General features: G+C 41.9%; 1 protein-coding gene across 2 annotated transcripts in view; it reads left to right on the top strand.

Moving 5' to 3' along the window:
* Snx6 (sorting nexin 6) overlaps nucleotides 1–5,158 on the top strand; it is a 32,211-nt gene extending 27,053 nt beyond the window's left edge. For both annotated transcript variants that reach the window (XM_080280265.1, XM_080280264.1), the window contains one exon: nucleotides 481–5,158. In XM_080280265.1, the coding sequence (XP_080136391.1) occupies nucleotides 481–531 (51 nt within the window). In that variant the 3' untranslated portion in view covers nucleotides 532–5,158. The remainder of the gene's footprint in view (nucleotides 1–480) is intronic.
* Nucleotides 5,159–18,074: the final 12,916 nt, after the last annotated feature.

Below are 18,074 nucleotides of genomic sequence, written 5' to 3'. Positions count from 1 at the left end.
CATTTGACAGACTTAGGTTACATTCAAGCCCTTTTCTGTGTGTGTACCATTTTTCAAATGTTTTTCACCTGTGAAGTAATATTCATTGGATTGACTCCAGGTAATAGATAATATAAGGTGCATAAGTTTGGATGTTTTTGCCAGTGAAGTGGAGTCAGGATTCTGGGTACTTGAACGATGGTGAAAGAGAGTGTGGCCCACTTAACTGGGCAGATGATTGATAGTTCACCGTTTGGTGACATGTGGAGGTGTATGGTATGTAGGAGGACTGCTGGGCCTTGATAGCAGGCTTTGAAGCCTATGCCCAGAGTCGGACACACACACACACACACACACACAAAATCAAGTATTTTTCTTGCTCTAGGGACCCTGCTTCACCCCATCCTTAGGTGGGAAGGAAGTTGGAGTGATTCTGATGTGATTAAATTGTGCTAACGTGCATCAGTATGTGAGATTTTTAATCTGTTTTTCTTCACCCAGGCCCAGGCGCAACTGCTGAAAAGTTGCTTACAAAGTTTGTCGGAGGAGTGACAGCAGCTAGCCAGTCAGTGCACTTTGGGCAGCCATATTGTTGTGGCCGGCCATGTTGGTGGTGTTTAAGGGGGCGGCCAATTCAAGTTCTAGGGGGTTGACTGTAGTTTCATATTGGCAGTGTAGGTGGAATGTGAGGAGATTATATTGGGGAACTGCATGGAAGTTGGTATATTACAAAAGAGGGATTGTGGCTGTGTATTTTAGGAATGAGGACTGTTGGCTATAGTCATAGGAATCAGTGATCATGGAAAATTTCAGAGATAATATTTAAAATACAAGGTGTTGGTACAGTATGTTCTATTAGCCAGCCATTATTAGAAATGTGTTATAATGAAGGAGCCCTTGTTATAATGTTATGGTAGGATGGATCTGTTGATTAACAACAGTAGTAGTATTTCTACTTAGGAAGAGAGGAGAGGGAGATCAAGGGCTTGGAGAGCATCACTGAAATTCTCCTTGAACTCTGTTGGATCCACCATTTATACTGAAAATATATTGTTCACTGATTACATATTGTGACTTGTGATATGGAGATGTGTATACAGTATTTGCAGTACAGTGTATGTCTGCCAGTTGCATGTATGCTTGTGAGAATAAATTGATGATGATATATTGAGTGCATATGCAAGTATAGCACCACTTTTGCAAATTTATAAACTTGTCCTGATGAAAGTTGTTATTATATACAAAGAAATATAGATCTGCAGACCATGGAAGTTAACCGAACAGTAACTACAACATGACAGAAATAATTTGGGATTCTTACAACGAGTGAGGATTGTATATCTTTTCCATGATACCAAATAAGTGGAGGGTAGTTAGGAGGGGGTGTCAGTGAGGTTAGAGGTCATATTTCTAGTCGCTTTGGAGATTTTGTAGCACTTCTTACGCAGTGATTTATTTTGGCTGTTATATAAGTTTATCTGCTTGTAGATTATTGAAGTTAATTATGTTGATACCAGAAATATATAAATAACAAAAAATGAGTGGTTTGTGAATGTGTGTGAGGTCCATTTAATTGAGTATACTGTTGATAATTCTCCATTAGATTTTTCTTGCTTTTCAAACCCTGCCTGACGCCCATCCTAAGATGGGAAAAGAGGTTGAGATGGTGATGATTAAATAAAAGGAAAAATTAATGTGTAATATACATAGTAAATTACTAAGGAAGGACTGTCACAAAATCTCCAGAGTCACTTTAAATATGGCCCTTACTCCACCCTACACCTTAAGAAGCCAAGAACAGCTGGTAATCTGTTGAAGCTTCACTAGCCAGCTGTTTCAAGTTAAATAAGTATTCTAAAAAGCATCACTTATTTTCTTACAAATGTTCCTCAGAGTTATATTGTACATCTGTCCTGTATATATATGCAAATAATGTCCCTAAGTGACCATAAGATGTACAATTTATATGACTTTTTTGCACTACTGTATAACAGGTGTTTTGTTTTGAGGGAGTTTCTCATGTATCTGATTTCAACCCATTACCTGGTGATTCTGTTTTTGTTTTCTGTTTCAACATATCACCACATAAGCAGAAATTGTATGACATCCTTTGCTCAAACTGTTTTTTGGGTTGGTCACATCCCAATATAAAAATTTTTCACAGCTGTATGATCATTAGCCAGTAGTTCATAAGTTCAATTGGTTGTTGTATATTTTGTAAACCCGTCCACTGCAGTGGCATGTTTTAATTTTATTCTTGCTACCACCAGACAGCTTGTACTCATTTTTAGAAAGGCCTGTCATACAGAGGCAGTGGAGAATTTGTCATCCCCAGCAGTTTGAAAAATTTATCCTAATTTGAACAAAATCATCTGGTAGCAGCAAGAATAAAATATGAAATACGGTGTCTGAGTGGAGGGTTAATCTTAGTTCTTGGATATATATATAGACTAGGCATTGTTTTCCTGTCATCATCTGGGTTTGGTGTACAGTTGCAGACAGTAATATTGCTTCACTTATGACATGAACAATTATGAAACACTTGCAACTGTTCCATGTACCAAAAGATCACATCCCTTGGTTTTGAAAGTCATTACTCACCATCTCATTATCATAACAAAGTTGGTTAGTGTTATTGTCTGCAGCTGCACTCTCGTAATGCCTTTAATTTACACTAGGGTGCCGGAGATTGCGTTGGTTAGTGTTGATGAGAGGGGAATAGAAGTGAGGAACAGGAAGTCATCTCTAGGTTTATATCAGGACTTGACTCATAGCTGTTGAAATCACTGTGAGGTCTTTTTTAAACTAATTCTTGCTATTCCCCAGCAATTTTGTTCAGCTTGAAAAGCTTTTTAGAACTGGAAGAGTTCAGTGGTAGCAGTAGTTGCAACCCCAAGCTCATTTGGACATGAACCTGGTGCACTGCCCTTTTCTTACAGTCTACCATCCTCTTTTAAGGGGATACGGAAGAGACAGGGAAGTTTGTATAACCAGACGGCTCCACTGCTCAGTCATATCAATGTTAACACATGAAGGCACCCCTCTCCAGCACCAGGGGTTTGGTATAGCATTCAGTTAATCCATTCATTACGAAAGATCCTTCCTAGGGTGAATAAAATCATTGGGTAGTGGACTTGATGAAAAATGTCATAGGATTCAAGCAATTTTATTTAGCTCTGATGATACATTGATAGGGGTGAGAATGATGATGATCACATACTTTTGAGTGGAGGGATTCACCATGGCCTTCATTAAGCTATTCCTCATAAGAGAGCTCTCCTAAGCTGAATAAATATAATTGGTAGTTATAGGGGTATATTACAAATAGATTGCATCATTCTGAAGGGGTTAAATCTATAATCTGATGAGCCAAAAGAAAGAATGTCAGTGTGAAGAAGTGTTGGAAATGTTTCACTTATTTTGTTAAGGGCCATATTATGAAAGCAGAGAACACAAAGTGTGGACAAGCCCAAGGTTATTATAATACCCAAGGCATGTGGTGATGATAGAGCTTACATGCACCTTTCCGCATCAGTGCTGACTCCACTCTGATTTGGGGTCCAGACAGATCAAAGCCAGTAGCCATGGATTTTTCATAAATGCTTATCAAAAATCATGGGCTTGCATATGCCACACACATTGCTTTATTAAATCTGCATTGAGACTTTAACCCTTTGAATCTGGGTTGTGTCCTTTTTAATGTATTCTTGCTTCCAGATTATTTTATTCCGCTAAGAAAATGTCTCGTACATCGAAGGGGTTTATGAAGGTTATATCTATCCCCTGCAGTTTATAATGTACCTCTTAAGCTGAAGAAAATATCAGGAAATGGCAGGAATAATATGGAAAAGAAATTCCTAGCATCAGGAGATTAAGTTATGAATATAGAGATGACCTGTATGTCCCTCGTATGTTGAATAAATTACTGTAGGCTCTTTCATGTTAACCACCTCCAGAGAGTGCTTGGTTGGAAGAAACACATCATGGACACCTCATACTGCAAAGGAAAGATATTTGCTTGGTTTTTGTAGCAATTTTGTATGCCTCAAAAGCTGTCTAGATGACTGCAATGTGTCCCATCAAAAGCAGCTTGATGTTATGTGGCCTATTTCAGGGTATTATGTGGCCTATTATAGTGCCCTGTTGCAAAGTTGGTCAACCCTAAAGAGGGTGTAGTCTAATTATTTTACTACTATATTTGAATCATGGTTACCTCATTTTTAGTTAATTCATGTTGCTACCAGATGATTAAATTTAGCTCAGGGTAGACTGTCTGAGCAGGAGTGATTAGATAGAGCACCAGTAAACCCCAACAGTATGATAGGCCCTTCTTAAATTGACTATCATCATCTGGTAGCCAGAATGCCCAACGAAATAGGACTTCGTCCAGGGTCAAGAGGTTTAATACATGGAGGATTTGTGGTGTTGGCGGGGGATTGGCTGGAATAACATCATGAGTGGAACCATGTAGGAAATGGATGTCCAAAATTTTATCCTACTCTGACAGGTATCTGTACCAAGTAGCTGATGGAATAATAGTAATTGTTATGGCTATATCTTATCTATATCAGGATAATAACTAAAGGACAGGCCAGGTAAGATATATTGTGGACACCATTTTGGCAGTAAGTCTAAGGGACCCTGCATAGAAAAACTGTGACAAAACTTATTATTTCTGGTTCAGATTCCTCCATCCTGCTGAGGACTGATAAAATTGCAAATGATACTAAGCTGGTTAATTACAGAGGCTTTTGTTACATTTCCCAACCATACAGTTTTGATGGGTCTGGATCACGTAATAATTAGGTTGTCTGATCTCATTATGATTCTATCCAATGATGTGTTTTTCATTTTATTCCTCCTACTTCCAGATTGTTTTACTCAGTTTAGGGGAGGTTTGTGAAAAGAGGGGTTAGATAAAGTCTCTATTAGCCAGCTCAGTATGGAAAATCTTTCCTAAATTACCCACAATTATCAGGAGGTAGCAAAAATCAACTGAAAAAAGACATCACTGTGCTGAAGGGGTTGAGGTCTCGAATCGGAGGTGCCATGGCAAGTGTCCGAAGATGCCACCACAGGCAAGAGGTGCCAGCTGTTGACATAGTTTTCCCATTTGTTAAAGATTTTATATCTGTGATTCAAGAGCTAAATGTTAATATTTCAGGATACAATACATGAATTGGTTTCAGGATGCTGTTTTTTTTATAACCATACCTGTTATTAGGTCACAGTTTTTTTTAATGACAGTTTTCTTTATGGCACTACAGTGAGTGTCATCTTCATCCTGATCTTTTCTTTCACCAGAAACTGAGGTGAGGTAGGATCCAGATACAAAGAAAGCGAAAATGTGAAAAACAGAAGAAGTTATCAACACGCTGTGAAATTCATACAATCATTTACATGTCGTTCATAGCCCCGGACTGAGTGTGAAGACTCCACCTTACATACTTTGCTTTCTTTATATAATGTATTTTACATACACCTGCCAAATAGTCATTCCATCAGTAATTATTTTAAAAAGTGCAAAACCCTTGTGAGCTTCAGTACACATCTATACTCATCCAAGCAACTCTCTCTGTTGTCAATCCCGTAGCCCTATGAACTTTCATACTGTGTTTTCGTATAGTCATTTGCCATATCCTTCCACATTCTTTTGCCAAACACACCTATCTCATCTTCAAACTCGCATACCAACCCCATCCCTCTTTGCCCAACTTGAGTTTTAACTTACTGTATTATCCCATACTGAATAATATGGGGACATCACCCACCCTTGTCTCACGCTAACACTAATGTCACTTCACACCAAAACTAAAAGAATAGGACTTAGATTCAACCATATCGACTAGAAACGAGTCATAAAGCCAACCAAAATTTTGTCGTCGCAGTCTAGTAAATGGTCTATCTATCTATTGCCAGACGCCTCAATCCCGTTCGGGGTGGCCACAAACAAATCGCCTCCACGTCGCCCTGTCCCCTGCCATTTCACTGCCCCGCTCCCAACTCACCCCCCCCCTCTCATATATATGTCCACCCCATCCCTCCATCTCATCCTCGGCCACCCCCTCCCTCTTCCCCCCTCCACCCCACTCACATACACTCTCCTCGTCAGTCTTTCACCCTCCATCCTCTCCACATGGCCAAACCACCTCAGTGTATTCCTCCTAACACTTCCTATCACATCCACATCCACACCACAACTCTCCTTTATATCCTCATTTGTCAGCCTGTCTCTCCATGTGACTCCACAGGCTCCTCTTAACTCATTTCCACTGCTCTCACTCTTGACTTGTGTCCTTCCAGCAACGTCCAAGCTTCACTTCCTTACGTTAGAGTTGGTATCACAATACTGTCATGTAATAACTTTTTCACTTCCATGCTCACTTCCCAGCTTCTTATCACTGCTTTCAAGCAACCAGCAACCTTTCTTCCCTGCTATACTCTTTCAAGCACTTCACCCTCCAAACCTCCATCCTTACTCATCACACTACCCAAGTACTTACACGTACTCACATTTTCCAATTCCTCACCATCCAACCTCGCTGTACATTCACTGACTTCACCTCTCTCAAAGACCATCACTTTACTCTTCCCTACGTTCACCTTTAGAGTCCGTTTCTTACACACACTCCCAAACTCATCCACCAAGCCTTGCAGCTCTCCTTCTTCACTCAACAACACAGTATCATCTGCAAACAACAGTACAGGGAGTTTCCAAACACTATCCTCTCTCACCAGGGCCACTCCAACATCCACTACCCTACCTTGTACCTCGATCTTTTATTACCCCATCCATGTACAGATTGAACAACCATGGAGACATGACACATACCTGTTTCAACCCAACCTTCAAAGAGAAAAATTCACTCAGTTCACCATCCACACGCACTGAAGCCTTAGCTCCATCATACATACTCTTCACAGCATTCAAAAACTTCCCATCTACTCCATATATTCTTAATACTTTCCACAATCCTTGTCTATCCACCCTGTCATATGCTTTCTCCAAGTCCATGAAAGCCGCATACAACTTCTTTCCCTTCTCTAGAAACTTTTCCACTAAAGATCTAAGAATGAATATCTGATCTACACAACCTCTTCCCTTCCTAAATGGTGCAACCATGAAATTTACATTCTGTTCCCCAGTTATACGGCCGTGTGAACGAGGACAAAGGGGAATATGGCAAGGTAGGGAGATAGTGAAGGTAAAGAGAATGAGAGAAGTGAAATTAAAGTAATTTAGGGCAAGGTAGAAACAGACGGGCAGAGATTATTTAAAGCAATTTTGTTAACTTCTGTAAGACAAGGTTATGCTAGCTTACGTAAGATCAAGAGAGGTAAGGCTTAGGTTAAATTAGGTAAGGCAAAGTACTTTGCCAATAAGGGGAAGCGTTAACTGTCATTCTCCTTCTGAGGAAAAGTTCGGCCCTGCAGTGAACCCCACGTGGCATGATAAGAGATACAGTACAGGAAGAAAGGAAAACTCGAAATTCTTAGTCACCTATAGTTTCACTCATTTTTAACAAGAAGATTTTGCTCAACATCTTTCCATAGAACTTTGCATCGTGACTAGCTCCGTATTCTGGCTTTAATCTTGTCATACCTCATCAGGATGAAACGATGGATGTTTTGTGCCCAGTCAAAGTGGACAGAGTATACAAACGTTTTAGACATCATGAAATTAGGAAGAGTGGCCTAACTTTTGAATATAATATGCTACTGTAATACATTGTCCGATGACGTATTTTGCATATTGTTAACATGGGACCATTTAATTTATCTCAGGGGAGAGTTTTCGAGATGGAGAAGTCAGCTATAACCTTAAACGGCATTCTTTTCACTAGAAGTTTTAAGTAAACTCGTCTGAAAGCAATGGGAATTCTCGTAGAGTTGAAATGTGCGGCATCCGACTGAAGGGATTAAAATTTAATCAGGATGAAGCTGCGATAGACAGTAGTAACTTGACTAGGCCAACCAAACTGAAATATCCGGATGCTAAATCGTGGGGAAAATGGAATTCGCTTGATCTTGGCTCAGATGTATGTCCTTTTGCAGTTTATTTCACGTAGAGCAGTCACAAAAAAGGACAGGGAATGTACTCATCATCTTTTCCATCTGTCTCCCTGACTTGCATCTTATTCCAGTCTTAATCTATTGACACACTCAGTATTTAAGGTGGAGATGATATTTTAGGCCAGTACATAGAGGAGATCTATCTATCTATCTATTGCCAGACGCCTCAATCCCGTTTGGGGTGGCCACAAACAAATCGCCTCCAAGTCGCCCTGTCCCCCGCCATTTCACTGCCCTGCTCCCAACTCACACCCCCCTCTCTCATATACCTCTCCACCCCATCCCTCCATCTCATCCTCGGCCTCCCCCTCCCTCTTCCCCCCTCCACCTCACTCACATACACTCTCTTCGTCAGTCTCTCACCCTCCATCCTCTCCACATGGCCAAACCACCTCAGTGTGTTCCTCATAACGCTTCCTATCACATCCACATCCACACCACAACGCTCCTTTATATCCTCATTCGTCAGCCTGTCTCTCCACGTGACTCCACAGGCTCCTCTTAAATAACTCATTTCCACTGCTCTCACTCTTGACTTGTGTCCTTCCAACAATGTCCAAGCTTCACTTCCGTACGTTAGAGTTGGTATCACAATACTGTCATGTAGTAACTTTTTCACTTCCATGCTCACTTCCCTGTTTCTTATCACTGCTTTCAAGGAACCAGCAACCTTTCTTCCCTGCAAAAATTGTATTAAAGACGATTATCACTCAGTATGGTAAGAACGAGCCGTTTGCACAGAGCTGGAACTGTATGAACCCTAGAAGCTCCGAATCAGTCACCCTCTAGCCTCGGAAGGGGGAGGATGCTGGAGCTGTGTTGGGTATTTCGTCAGTGATAATATAAGTCCATCAACAGTTTCCTCATCTTGTTGAGATAAAGAAAGGTAAGCAAGAATAATGTTCGCCAGTCTTTGGCACCTACGACTTCTCACAAATTAACCATATCATCATCCCTTAAATCGGAAATTGAGATGTTGACGTGGATATGTTGGGAAGTGTCGGAGGTATTCAAAATGGTTTGGTTATGCGAAGATGGAGAATGAGAGACTAACTAGGAGAGTGAGTGAAGTAGAGGAAAGGAGACCGAGGTTCAAATGGAGGGACGGGGTGGGGAGGTATATAATAAGGATAGTGAGAGTTAGAAGGAAGGCAGCGTGATGATCGATGGCAGGGTAACATCGAGGCAGTCTGTGGTCATCGATTCCGGGATTAAGGAGGCTGGCTACAGATTGATGGAAAAAGCAATGGCATATACTGTAATTATTGTGTTCATAGTAAAGAGATAAAAATTTAGTTGAGATGATGATGATGATGATGATTATTATCAGTTAAGATTTCTGTCAGTTGAATATGATAGTCGAATTTTAGTTTTTAAATCCATATCTCGAAGGGAGAGTGATAACCAGAATTAAACCTTCCCCATGCTGGTGGGGTACGAATGAGAAAAGAATATCTGTATGAAGAACTGGGTGTATGTAATGGATGTATTGTACAGTACTGGGTATGTGTATGTGTGTTGTGCTTCAATACAGTCATATCTCCGCAAAGCCACACCTTAACACATACAACTACACCTCTTACACACACAACTTAACCTCTACACACATATAGCCCCCCCCCCACACACACACACATCGCAACCGGAGGTACCACCATCAGGCCCGTACGCTGGTGGTAGTTGGTGGTGGTGGTGATGGTGGTACTTGTTGTTAGTGGTGATGATGGTGGTAGTGGTTGGTGGTGGTGGTAATGGTGGTAGTTTGTGGTAGTGAGAGATGGTGGTGGTAATCCTGGTTGTGGTAATCCTGGCTGAGATCGCAGAACCATTAATATTGGTGTAATTATCATCATCATAATAATAACATAGATAATCTTTGTGTGTGTGTGTGTGTGTGTGTGTGTGTGTGTGTGTGTGTGTGTGTGTGTGTGTGTGTGAATATATTAAAAATCAAAATATAGAATGCTCTTAGAAACCAGAGCGAATGGTTGAACAGATAAGGGAGGAAGAAAGGTGAACAACAGGGGGGAGGAAGGAGGGGGTGAAGGGGAGGGGGAGGTAAGGGGGTGGAGGAACTCTGGTTTTCAGGGAGGAGGAAAGGATGGAGGCCAGTAGGAAGACAAGAGGAGGAAGGGCAAGGAGAGGATGTGAAGGAAAGGAAATGGAGAAAGGGGAAGAAAAGAGAAAGGAGAGAGGGGGTGGAGGAAAAGAGGAGAATAGAAAGGACGGATGTGAAGGAAGGGGGATGGGAGAAGCAGATAAGTTAGTGGGGGGAGGGGGAGGAAACAACTGGAGGGGGGGAACTGTGGGGAGAGAGGGAAATTTGCGGGCTTCGGTCAGTTTGGCTTGAGGTGCGGCAGGTGGAGGTCGTTCGTGCTCTTGGTAAGCTGTTTTTTCCCTTTTCCTCCCTGTAATTTTTATGATGTTAATGATTCTAGTTTATGTTGTAAGCACTGTTGACGATTGAAATCTTAATAGCTGAAAATAGAAGAAGTACTGAGCTGCGTGTGGAATGTGGGGTGGGGTGTGTGTGTGTGTGGACTTTGGGGTAAGGATGTGTGTGTGGAGTTTTGGGGCTTGTTTGTGGACTCTGGGGTATAGATGGTGTGGAGCTAAGGTTTTGGGTGTGGAACTTTGGTTTTTAAAGTTAATTGGTGTTTTGTGTTTTTCTATGGCTGTGTGATTTATAAGGATTTTCTTTTTCAGGGGTATGTTGGGGGAGAGGATAGCATGATGAAGAGCAGAATGACAGAGGCAAACTAGCGGCCGCCCTTTCGGATTTCAAGCCATTTAGCTGTACAAGACTACCACCACCACAGTTACCATAACTAGCCTACCGCTACCACTACTAGCTCAACCACAACCATCACTTTGGGGCAGTTGTGACGCCAGATTTTAACTACAATCATTTTCACTTTGGAGGGATCGTTTAACTGGATACTAATTTGGTGAGTATGCCAAACCCTTTTCATTTTTTTTTTTTTTGCTTGTTACTTCCACATGGCTTTTCTGGAGTAGTTACTTTAGGTATATTAACTTAGGTAAATTTTAAAATAATTTAAAACTAGTTTGTCTGATGGAGCCCCAGCCCCTTTCCAATTACTTGATGGCCAGGTGTGGTTTGATTGAAAAGATAATTTTAATAACCAAGGAGACTTCTTATGTCCTTTACAATAATTTGGGCCAAATGTTCATTCTTTTGTAGTTATCACATAGCTTAGTGACAGAAAATGACAATGGTATGGCTACGCATTTATCCCACAGCACTTCACGACTAGTCTAATATGCTAGTAGTATTATAACTTGATGGCAGTTTTAGGCCAAGTTAGAGTAAAAGCAGTTTTTTAACCAAGGACCTGTTCATAGCACTTCATGACTAGCTTCATATTCTATTAGTTTTCTGTATTACAATTTAGCATTAAAGACGGAGAGATGACAATTTTAGTAGACATAGCTCAAGTTGGACTTATTTGAACCAGAGGAATTTCATAAGTTCTGAGTCTTTTCCCTTGGTCATCCTTGCACATTGCTGATTCTTCACACATGAATCAGTTGTATGCTGGTGGGATAATAAATTCGAACATGGATGCAGTGAGTAGTATAGGGAAGGCCAATTAGGTGGTGTCAATACATGATGATACTTTTCCAAAAAATTCAGTTTTCCAAAAGCCTCTTGATCCCAACCATTTTCGGTGTGGGGGACGGTAATCTAGTAGTTTCATATACCATATATTTTTATATCTACTGTATGTCTGCCTGTTAACGTAAATTTGTACTATATATTTATACTCTCTTTGCAGTGGTGTTCCTATAGGTCCTGGGGTTCATCTGGATGTCAACGAACTATCTAGTTTGGTTCCAACGGGAGGTCAGGTTGATGGCCTGGTTCAAGATGGAGACCGCCTGGAGGGCTCAAGTGATGGTAGCACCTGGACTGGTTGGAGGAGTTTGTGAAAGTCTGTTCAGATAAGTATAATACTGTCTTGTCTTGCATTTTCCTCGTGTCTGTCTCTATCCTGTCAGTCTTTATCCTGTCTTTCTCTTCCCTGTCTGTCTGTCCTCTGTCTGTCCTCTGTCTGTTTCTATCCTGTCTGTCTTTTTCTTGTCTGTCTCTTGTCAGTCTCTCTCCTGTCTCTCTCTCCTGTCTGAATCTCTTTCCTGTCTGTCTCTCTCCTGTTTCTTCTCTCTCTCTCTCTCTCTCTCTCTCTCTCTCTCTCTCTCTCTCTCTCTCTCTCTCTCTCTCTCCTGTTGCCTGTCTGTCTCTCTTGTTTCTTGTCTGTCTGTCTGTCTCTCTCTCTCTCTCTCTCTCTCTCTCTCTCTCTCTCTCTCTCTCTCTCTCTCTCTCTCTCTCTCTCTCTCTCTCGTTTCTTCTGTCTCTTTCTCGTCTCTTTCTCTCCTGTTTCTTGTCTGTCTCTTTCTCTCCTGTTTCTTGTCTGTCTCTTTCTCTCCTGTTTCTTGTCTGTCTCTTTCTCTCCTGTTTCTTGTCTCTTTCTCTCCTGTTTTTTTCTTTCTCACCTGTTTCTTAATTGTTTCTCTCTCTCTCTCTCTCTCTCTCTCTCTCTCTCTCTCTCTCTCTCTCTCTCTCTCTCTCTCTCTCTCTCTCTCTCCTTCTCGTCTCCTGTTTCTCTTTCGCCAGTCTCCTGTCCATCAGTGTCTCACCTGTCTCCTGTCCATCTGTCTGTCTCCTGTCTCTAGTCTCCTGTCTGTCTCTAGTCTCCTGTCTGTCTCTAGTCTCCTGTCCATCTGTCTCTCTCGAGTCTCCTGTCCATCTGTCTCTCTCGAGTCTCCTGTCCATCTGTCTCTCTCGAGTCTCCTGTCCATCTGTCTCTCTCGAGTCTCCTGTCCATCTGTCTCTCTCCAGTCTCCTGTCCATCTGTCTCTCTCCAGTCTCCTGTCCATCTGTCTCTCTCCAGTCTCCTGTCCATCTGTCTCTCTCCAGTCTCCTGTCCATCTGTCTCACCTGCCTCCTGTCCATCTGTCTCACCTGCCTCCTGTCTGTCCCTCTCACCTGCCTCCTGTCCGTCCCTCTCACCTGCCTCCTGTCCGTCCCTCTCACCTGCCTCCTGTCTGCCTCGCTCATCTGTCTGCTGTCTCTCACCTGTCTGCGATCTCTCACCTGTCTGCGATCTCTCACCTGTCTGCTGTCTCTCATCTGTCTGCTGTCTCTCACCTGTCTGCTGTCTCTCACCTGTCTGCTGTCTCTCACCTGTCTGCTGTCTCTCACCTGTCTGCTGTCTCTCACCTGTCTGCTGTCTCTCACCTGTCTGTTGTCTCTCACCTGTCTGCTGTCTGCCTGTCTCTCCTATCTCCTGTCTCTCCTATCTCCTATCTCTCCTATCTCCTATCTCCTGTCTCCTATCTCCTGTCTCCTATCTCTCCTGTCTCCTATCTCTCCTGTCTCACTCCCTCACCTGTCTCTGCCTGTCTGTCTGTCTGTCTGTCTCTCTCTCTCTCTCTCTCTCTCTCTCTCTCTCTCTCTCTCTCTCTCTCTCTCCTCCCAGGTGCAGGTAGATAAGGAAGGGATGGAATGGACTGGATATGGGAGGGGGGGTGAGAGTTGGAGAAAGAGCAGCCAAATGGCAGAGGACAGGGCGTTGTGGAGGTGGTTTGTGGCCACCCCTTGCGAGAGAAAAGCATCTGGCAATATAGATAATTTTCATGCAGCCACTGTGTTGGTGATAGTTGTCTGGTCAAAACAGTATTACACCAATCAAGGTGACTCGCTCCAACCTCCATGACTAAAATTAATGAAATTTTGTATAGTCACCTAAACACTAAAGGTGAGAGTGGACAAGTTTCGTCAAAGCAATAATTATTTTCTAGTAAAATAATTTTTTTCTCGGTTAAGAAATGTAAATGAGAATTTTTCATCTTAATTTGGTATAGAATTTTGTCCTTTTGTATTTTAATATAGCTTAAGAGCAGAATGAAAATACCTTGTCTATATGCCTTTGCCATATCACTACTTTGAATAGCATAACTGTTAATCTCATAATTCATTTAGATAATGATAGTTAACAGAATATACAGTAGACTGTTCAAGGAATATTACAGAACAGTTGTGACTGCAGCTCTGAGGCCTAACTTTTATCCAATGTGGGTAAAAACTGAAGGAAAGCATAATATCTACGTAGATGCAGTAATGAAAATTTAATTTGGTCCATTTTACTGGACATGTGAAGAGAAAGGGGGATAAGAGTGGAGGGTGTGAGAGATGAACGTTTAGGTTAGGGTTGAGAGAGGCTTACTGAAAAAGACCCGAGATGAAATCAGTGTGACCTTAGGGATAAGGGGTTAAAGAGAAGCTGCTCGAGATCAAGCAGCATGGAGAGTTGCCATTAGGTGACATAGGCCGATGTATGCAAGCATCTTGGAGCCTTTATAAATGAACGAATGAAATGTTGGTTAATTCTTCTCTCGTGAAATGAGGCTCATCCCATCCATAGGTAGGTAAGGAGGCTGAGGTGATATACTGTAGGTATAACGACTCCTCTTATTGTTTTCAGACCATGCTTTCTGCACCCTACCTGACCCTATTAGGCATAAAAGAAGATTGGAATGAAAGGATATTAAGGAAAATTATGATTGTCACTAAACATCACTCACTGTTTGCATTAGCCTGAATAGGGATGTAGCATATACTTATGGAAATTGAAGCAGTGGTTACTATGCAAATTTTGGTGTGCTTATATTTGTGAGATAAACTTAGTTACATGCTAGAGCCCTTAACTAAATTGTGGGTTCATGCTTATCTGTACATGAATCTGGGGGACTGCAGGCTGAAATTACCCTTCTTCACCCCACCATCCTCCTTTTGAGGGCTAGATTGATAACTGAATGGCAAGAATATTGATAAGACTTCCTTGAGGTGGATGGGTTAGATACTAGCCTTCAGTTAATATTTTTCAGCATAAGATTCACTTGTGGTTAGGGAGCACTGTCATTGTAATTAAAGGGTTAATGAGTTCCAGCGCGTTTTTGTACTTAAGGGCAGTTGGAGGGGAGGGGCAGCTTGATAGGAGAGGCCACCCTTGGTGGGTTGGTGTCTGGTGGTAAACTTCCACAGGTGTCACCCACCACCACCACCACCTTTGGTGGGGTGGGAGCATTCAGCTGGATACTAAAATGAAGAGTACCTTAAATGTGTTACAGCTGCTTAATTTACTGCCAGTCTGTTGAAATAACCATTGTTGGTCTAGTGAAGTGTACTGTATATCAACTTGTATGGTTTTTAAATCTTTCCATGGTAGTAGCTCTAGTTGCCAGGCAGTTGCAGAACTTTGCTCAATAGGTGTTGAAATATTGAGAATGCACCAAAAAACCTATACTTAAATAGCTTAAGAAGTTAAAGCTGTGAGTTGCTTCCTTTTACCAGTGACTAAAATGTTTCCTTCTGCCTGCAACTGTTTCCTTTTACCAGTGACTGTAAATAGTTTTTGCCAGTGACTTTGGCAGAAGGAAAGTTATTTACGATCTAGGCACATTTCAGTGAATGAATCGCGACTTTGTTCAGTTTTGGCTTGGAAAAATTTTTACTGGTCTAGATTCTTTCATGTAATATAGACTTTAAAAATACTGTCCCTAGGAGTATTGTAATATAGATAGATACTTAAGCACACTGAGAGTATAGTGGATTATCTCTAGGTGTATGAGCGTCGTTAGTGTGTTTAGATGCCTGGTGGGATTAGTGGGTTTGGGTGCTTGGTGGTCCTGTGGGTTTGGGTGCCTCATCCCTCAGCAACCACAGCTTAGCATTGTTTGTGGGAGTGGTGCAGTTTGAAAAAAAAACAGCTAATGTCTCTATATTTTCAGGAGGCAAGTTGACTTCTAACAAGATGGTTGAAGATGGTATCAAGACAGCAAGATCAACCCAGCTGTGTAAAGGAGAATGGCATGTTCAAGAAGATTGGTAATGTGTTAAAACTGCTTCTTCCTTTTTTGCTTTAACTTGGCCAAAAATTACCATGCTAGTCATGAAGAGGTGCTGTGGGAAGGGTTTAACTTTGGCCAAAAAATTACTATCTTTGAATATTGAGTGTTTAGCTGTATTAGATTAAAATTATTGATTCTTGTCATGAAGTGCTCTGGAAAGGATGTAGAGCCAGTGCTGTTTCTTGCTACTGAACTAAAGGAAGTAAGCCGCTAAAGGATAAATCTTGGCCAAGTTAAAGTGAAAGGATTGTAGTTATGTATACAGAAAGTCCTTGTTTATGTACTAGTCAGGAAGAAGTGCTGTGGAAAGCTAGTGAAAGAACTATAGCTATACTTACAAGTAAACAGTCTTCATTTACCTTCCCCCCCCCCCTCCTTCCCAGTAGTTGACTCATTTTGTTCCCTAAGCTCGTTTATATGTTAGTCATGAAGTGCTGAATTTTGTCCCCAGGCTGATCTGAGCATGAACATGATGGTCTGTAGGCTGAATTAGCCCTACACCTGTAGTCCACCATGATCCTTTGGGAGGATAGGGAGGTATATGACAAGTAGCCAAGGAGACACATGAAGGCAACCTCCAGTGCCTGTAAAGTGGGTTAATATGACTGGTAACCAAGGAGACTCCTGTAGTCCACCGTCCTTGGGGAGGATAAGGAGGGAAATGAGGGACGTTTTGTTTAATGGGATTGTGAATTGGAGGACTGGTTGTTGATCAACTCCAGTCTGGCCAAGCAGACCCATAAATCACAGGCAAGTGACAGCCTCTTGCAGAGCCATTCCACGCAGTGAACCGATGTTCCCTTGTGGCTGACAGCGCCCTGTAACAGCGAAGTGTAAGGAAAAGTGTGGAGGTTTGGTTGCTGGATGGATGCTGCATTTGCCTATCTCCCCCTAGTTCAACATAAGCACCATAGTAGGCTCCACATCACCCTATTATCTAGTTATATGGTTACCACCCAGCGCTGTAAATTGTTTCCTGCTGGAGGAGGTGGGGCTGGTGTTAGCTCTGTGGCTAGGATGAGTGGTTCGAGGAAGTTTAGGGAGCTGTTGTCTCCAGGCATTGAGAGGGCTTTCCCGCAGTGCCAAGTGCTTAGGGATCTTTTTATGTGGCATATGTTAGGGGTGTAATGCTGTATGGTGGTGAGACCGGGGTAGTGAAGGAAGAGAATATTCGTAGGCTCAAACGTACAGATATGACAATGATTAGAATTGTGTGTAGTGCAGCCTTGAATGACAGGCATTGAGAGGTGTGTTTAGGACTGTAATTGAAGAGCTGAGAAGGATGGGACTTGAATGTATTGATGTAGTGATGAGGAGGGGTAGATTGAGATGGTTTGGACTTGTGGAGAGGATGGAGGATGAGAACTGTGATTGTTTAGGGTAGAGTTGTGAGAGGCAGACTAAAAAAAGGCCTGGGATGAAGTCAAAGAGTGAGATCTTAGGGATAAGGGACTGGACAGGGAGACTGCCAGAGATAAAGTAGCATGGAGAGTTGCCAATAGGTGACCAAGGACCACTCGTGCAAGCATGTTGAAGCCTTTGTAAGCGATAAAGTAAACGAAGTAACCAAGGAGACCGTCATACCTCATAACTAAGGATCATTAAACAATGCAACCCCTTTCCTCCCCCATAATTTTTTTTTTCTTTTTCCAGTTCGTATAAAGCGTACAGCTGAAAAGTGTTCATATAAAGCTTAGTTAGGGTATAAAATTTTCCATTACCAGTTGCATGGGGGGAACACTTAGTTTAGGCCATACGTGTGACAAAACGAGGACATCTGTATATGCACTATCTGTATTTGTGGATGTGGGACCATCTCTTGGCCAGTCAGTCAGACCATTGGATTTTTCAGCAGTTCTTCACTCGTGTAGCTTTTAATAGATTGCTGCCCTCATGGTCCCACATCCATTACTTATATATTTGTGTGCTAACCATAAAATATTTTCTTTATTCCAATAAATGATTCTTTAATATAAAATGTTTAAATATTCTATGTAGTGGAGTAGAGTTTTCGCCCTTAAGACTTTTTAATACGAAAAACCGCTTGATTTTGACAAGGCAGTCATAGAATTTCCGATATTTTAGAGGTA

This window comes from Coenobita brevimanus, chromosome 84 (genome assembly GCF_032717465.1).
Source record: "Coenobita brevimanus isolate Jiangsu-jjx chromosome 84, ASM3271746v2, whole genome shotgun sequence".
Taxonomy (NCBI): Eukaryota; Metazoa; Arthropoda; class Malacostraca; order Decapoda; family Coenobitidae; genus Coenobita; species Coenobita brevimanus.
This window is presented reverse-complemented; position numbering and strand designations above follow the sequence as displayed.